This window comes from Spea bombifrons, chromosome 7 (assembly GCF_027358695.1).
Source record: "Spea bombifrons isolate aSpeBom1 chromosome 7, aSpeBom1.2.pri, whole genome shotgun sequence".
Taxonomy (NCBI): domain Eukaryota; kingdom Metazoa; phylum Chordata; class Amphibia; order Anura; family Pelobatidae; genus Spea; species Spea bombifrons.
Window position 1 is genome coordinate 12,649,862 of NC_071093.1, and position 4,881 is coordinate 12,654,742.

The window sequence follows — 4,881 nt, forward strand, 5'->3', positions numbered from 1 at the left end:
GTTACCCAGTAGTGTCTTAGTAAGGAATATGCAGGAATATTCCTTATGCTGTGGTGGAGGATAATTAATCAATGTGCCATAGTATACTTGAAGAACAAAAAAATAAAATAAAAATAATGTGACATGCTCCACTTTAATGCTGAACTACACGACCTATCTCCAGTTTCAAGTATTATCCAGATATAATAGAAGATATTCAGGAAAGAAATAAAAGTTTAGGGAACAAGTCACCATCTGGCAAAATGAATCGAGAATGCAGAAATAAAATATATCAGCCACAAAACAACACTAAAAGCAATGAAAACCAAGAACCAAAGGTACTAAACTCCAAAGTAAACCATGCCGAAATAAAACATTTTTTGTAAAAACAAAACGAAAATCTTAATAAATAACATAATAAAAGTATGCATCCAAACATGTCATTAAAAAAATAAATCATAATAAATCGAATTATGCATTCTGTCGCTCGACTGTTAATTTCTGTCTCGGTGATTACACAGCCCTCGTTCATTTTCAGAGTTTATATGCTTCCCATGGCTTGTAGCTGATGTTTAATTATGGATATATAAATAAAAGATTTAGTTAAAAAAAGTCACACTCACAAGTGGTGACATCACACAAGTTCTCTCTGTAGTAATTACAGAGACTGAGGGTAAGGGGTAGCTTTGGACAGTCTGAAGGGCTGCAGTTATCTGGTAAGAGGTGTCCCCTCTCTCTGGTCCGGGGGAGTAACAGAGGTTTTGCTGAGCACTGCCGCTGAGTAGGGCAAAAAGCTACTCTCTGACCTCTGTGAGGACGCAGTGCAAGTGAAATCCGAGCTCCTGCTGCCGGAACTCAGCGCTGACGCCGTCTGGTTGCTATGACAACTGAGGCAGGAGCAGGGAGTGGAGCCGGGCGCCGAGGCGGCTGCAGCAGCAGCAGCCGCAGCGGCAGCCGCAGCAGTGCTGTTGATCCCAGCAGGGGACTGGTAAAGACCCGGATGTCTGAAGCTGCAAAGTAGTTCCGGTCGAGAGTAAGGGTGTGAAAGTGCGCGGAAGGTGTCCAAAGGCCGTATGGATGTGGCAAAAGGGGAAGCGGCCGCCGCTGCTGCCCCTGAGGCTGCTGCAGCTGCAGCGGCTGCAGTCACCCCAACGTGAGGATAGTAGTGCAGAGGCACGTGGGAATGAAAGGGGTAAGGAAGGCTTCCAGTGGCTGCAGCGTGGGTCATCATATACGTGTAAAAACTGGGATCCGCAGGATGAGGCCACGACATAGCCAAGCGCTGCCTTTTATCCTTCATCCTCCTATTCTGGAACCAGACCTAATAGAGAAATACACAACGTTTCATTCATCAATCCAGAAACTCGACTATAAGCAATAACACAATTTGAAGCATCTGCGCATCTACAGTGCTGGAGAACACTGGGCTCCTTGCAGTCTATATTTTTGCGAAGAAGGCAAAGCACGTGGGTTATGAACTGGAAACAATGTGACAGGAAAAGGCACTAGTTACCCCAGAACCTACTGGTTCATATACAGAATACTTAAAGCACTAAACCTTCAGCATTCCCGATAAATAGATGTTTTGTGTAATAACTGGTCCCTGGTAATTACACTACACAGTTTGTTCCATACGCCCCAACGTACAGCACATATAATTATTGCGTTATGGATGCATGGACTGAATTTAATAGAAGTAAACAGTCACCACTTACTTAACTGCTATTAAGAATTAGGGAGAGTTACTTCTACACTATTTGCAAAATAATCAAAATAATGTTGGACAAACTTTCAAAAAAATAACGATAGCCGAAATGTGATATATATAAATAAAATACAGGGCATTTTTTGTATAAACACAATTTTGTTAAATAATAATCCATAACAGAATATCCATATATGTATTTTATATATCAATATATATATATATATATATATTTTTTTTTTATTTTATTTTTTTTATTTTTACCAGAAGTGTATGTTTATAGGTGTCACATTAATATATGCCTCATTCGTGCACTGGGATGTCTTTCTTTAATTATCATCTGTCTTCTAGACAAACAGCCCACTGTAACACTTGGATGGAAAATTCAGTTTTGAATTCTAGAAGTGTTTTACAGAACCGCACAATGATATCATATAAAGAGCTAATAATATAATATCAAAGTGCAAGAAGTAAGTAAAAAACAATCATATATATATATATATATATATATATATATATATATATATATATATATATATATATATATATAAAACAAAGGCAAACTATTGGTCAATTGATAATGCGCAATTTAAACACCCGAATTTCTAGTTCATATTAAAATATCATTTTAATTCCATTTTGATTGGCCACATACACCTGGGCAGCGAGAATCCTCTTATAAAATATATTAACCCTGAAAGCACTGTTAATTTTACACGTAATAAATTGGAATTATTCACCTTTCCTAGCTGAAATGCTTAACTTAAATTAGATTAAAGTTTTTTCGTATAAAACAGATCAAATTTAATATATAAATTGGATCTTTCTCTAGATGGTTTAATTTTTGCAGAACGTATAAACGTTCACATGTTGGTATTGATTTACTAATGAATAAAGAAAAAGTATCCGTTATTTTGTATATTTGTCCTTAGTAATGTATATTTCCTGTTTTCAAAGTAGGTAATAAGAGCAAGTATTTTAACCGTTAGTGTGCCAGAGTAGTGGCAAAAATATATCCAGTTCTCCCAATAAAAGGGTTATTTGAACCCATGTTAGGGCTTGTTAGTGCGCAAATCTGTCAAGAGAACGAGGAAGGTGCCGTCATCACATCCTACCTTAATAGTTGTCTCCGGGAGGTTGAGGGCCGCAGCCAGTTCACATCTCCGGGGCCGAGACACATAGTTCTCCCGGTAGAATTCCTTCTCCAGTCTGGCTATCTGTTCCCGGGTGAATGCTGTCCGATAACGTCGCACCTGGTCAGCTGCTGAACTGGAGCTACCCACGGGATTATTGCTGCTAAGGCTGCCTATCCCAGAACCGGACGAACTGGTGGTGCTGGCAACTGATCCATTATCTACAAGCACACAAACAGGGAAATAAAGCTTGCCACTAGCCCGGTTCATAGGTGGGTTTAATATAAGTTGTGGGGACCATAAACACTCCTCAATACCACGAAGTGATGCTAAATGATTTAGGAATTTTTCTGTAGAACGCTATTTTCCTCATAAATCCGGCAGAACAGTCTAACAATGTATATGTTGCAAAGCTGTAACATAGTAATTTACCGAATTATTTTGACATACAATATTTTTTTGTTTGAGGGGGATTTATTCACGCTGAATGAGATGACCGACTTGGTAAAGTGCATGTGGTGTTAGGTGTGCTAAAATGGATTTAGTTAAGAGGTATTTGGATTTACAAAATATATCCACGCATTAACTATTTTCAGCTGATTTATCAACATCTGCAATACATTGCACACTTATATGTATTCGGATGCCAAAGTAATTGAAGATTATTTTATAACTTGCGTAATAAAAACTGATTTAATCTTAAAGGCTTGTTCCATTGTTAAATGGTGTGTTCTGATTTAATTTCATTAAACGCTACGCAAAATTACTGTATATGCATACCCTATACTACCTAGATGTTTCTTGAATTTAAAGAGCATTGTCTAAATAAATAATAATGTGCAGAATAAAATAAACAGCTGGTTATAAATATTTTCGTCTTTAGTCACATGGTAATTATTTTCTTGCCATTACTAATACATATATATATATGAACCCATGTTATACATATATATATGTGTGTGTGTGTTTGTGGTGTGTATGTAGATTTATCAATCTGTAATTTATTCCACTTAGCTTCTATAGCATTTATATTATAGTATTTTGCAGCTTTCTTGGTTGACATTGCTTGCTTTGAAAATGCATAAACATTCTTTTTTCTTGATACAGAGTTTGGTACAATTTTAAAAAATACGCTTCTGTTTAATCGTGGCATTAAATATCTTGAAAGAAAATGATATATCATTTTAATATGAGCCACAATTCTGCCTTAGCAAAAAAAAGTTGTTTCTTAAACAAGCTGTGTGGCACAATAAATAGTTAAAGCAATATTACCCCTTTAGAAATATAAAGGAAAAATATACCTTTGTTACTGTCCTTCAGCTGGCTGTCTCTGATGCTAGTTGGGGAGCGCAGGGCTGAACATCCCACCTCCACATCACTGTTCATATCTGCTTCTGGAGCAACTTCAGAATATTGGCTAATTTTCCCTCTTTCGGAGCCGACTATCTCAGGAACACTGTTGCTTTCAGTGTTAGGATGAGGGATGCTGAACAAAGTGTCTATTTCAAATTTGCCCTTGCTAGGTAGGTCCCCAATGGATCCATGCAATGAAGAAGATGTTAGTCTAGGGCTCAGACGAGTTGTGTGGTGAGCATTTTCCAGGGCCTCCAACACTGCATTACCAGCTGAGTCCGATAAATTGGAAAGCCTTTTGCCTGTGGTTGGGCTGTGCAGACCTCTTTCCATGAGAATCATCTCTTTTCTTATCCTTTCCATCATCTCAGCTTTGTAGGAGAAAAAAAAAACTCAAAGTAAAAGGGATGGTGCTGTTGTGATGATGATCTGAAGAAGGGGCCAATTCACATTCAGCTTGGCAATGTCTCTAAATATTATCTTTCCTCTTTTTTTGGCGAACGCGTTGCGTAAAAAGTGAGGGATACCAAAGCGGTGAAATGACTGGTCAAAATGACCCATACATCCTTCTCCGCCAGAAATGTCATTCATCAAAAGTAGGGCTCGTCATTAAGTGTATGAATGACGCTGTTTGAATAATCATATATTGTAACAGCTTTGTAAGCAAATAAATACAGGCTCCTGTCACTTGGCTGCGAAGGCGGATTCAGA

General features: G+C 37.8%; 1 protein-coding gene across 1 annotated transcript; it reads right to left on the bottom strand.

The window, feature by feature from the left end:
* Positions 1 to 324: 324 nt before the first annotated feature.
* Positions 325 to 4,627, bottom strand: EVX2 (even-skipped homeobox 2). Its single transcript, XM_053471359.1, has 3 exons — positions 4,128 to 4,627; positions 2,800 to 3,038; positions 325 to 1,300 (listed from the first exon to the last, which is right to left on the bottom strand). Exons 1-3 carry the CDS (start codon positions 4,534 to 4,536, stop codon positions 689 to 691), a joined length of 1,260 nt encoding a protein of 419 aa, XP_053327334.1. The 5' UTR covers positions 4,537 to 4,627; the 3' UTR covers positions 325 to 688.
* Positions 4,628 to 4,881: the final 254 nt, after the last annotated feature.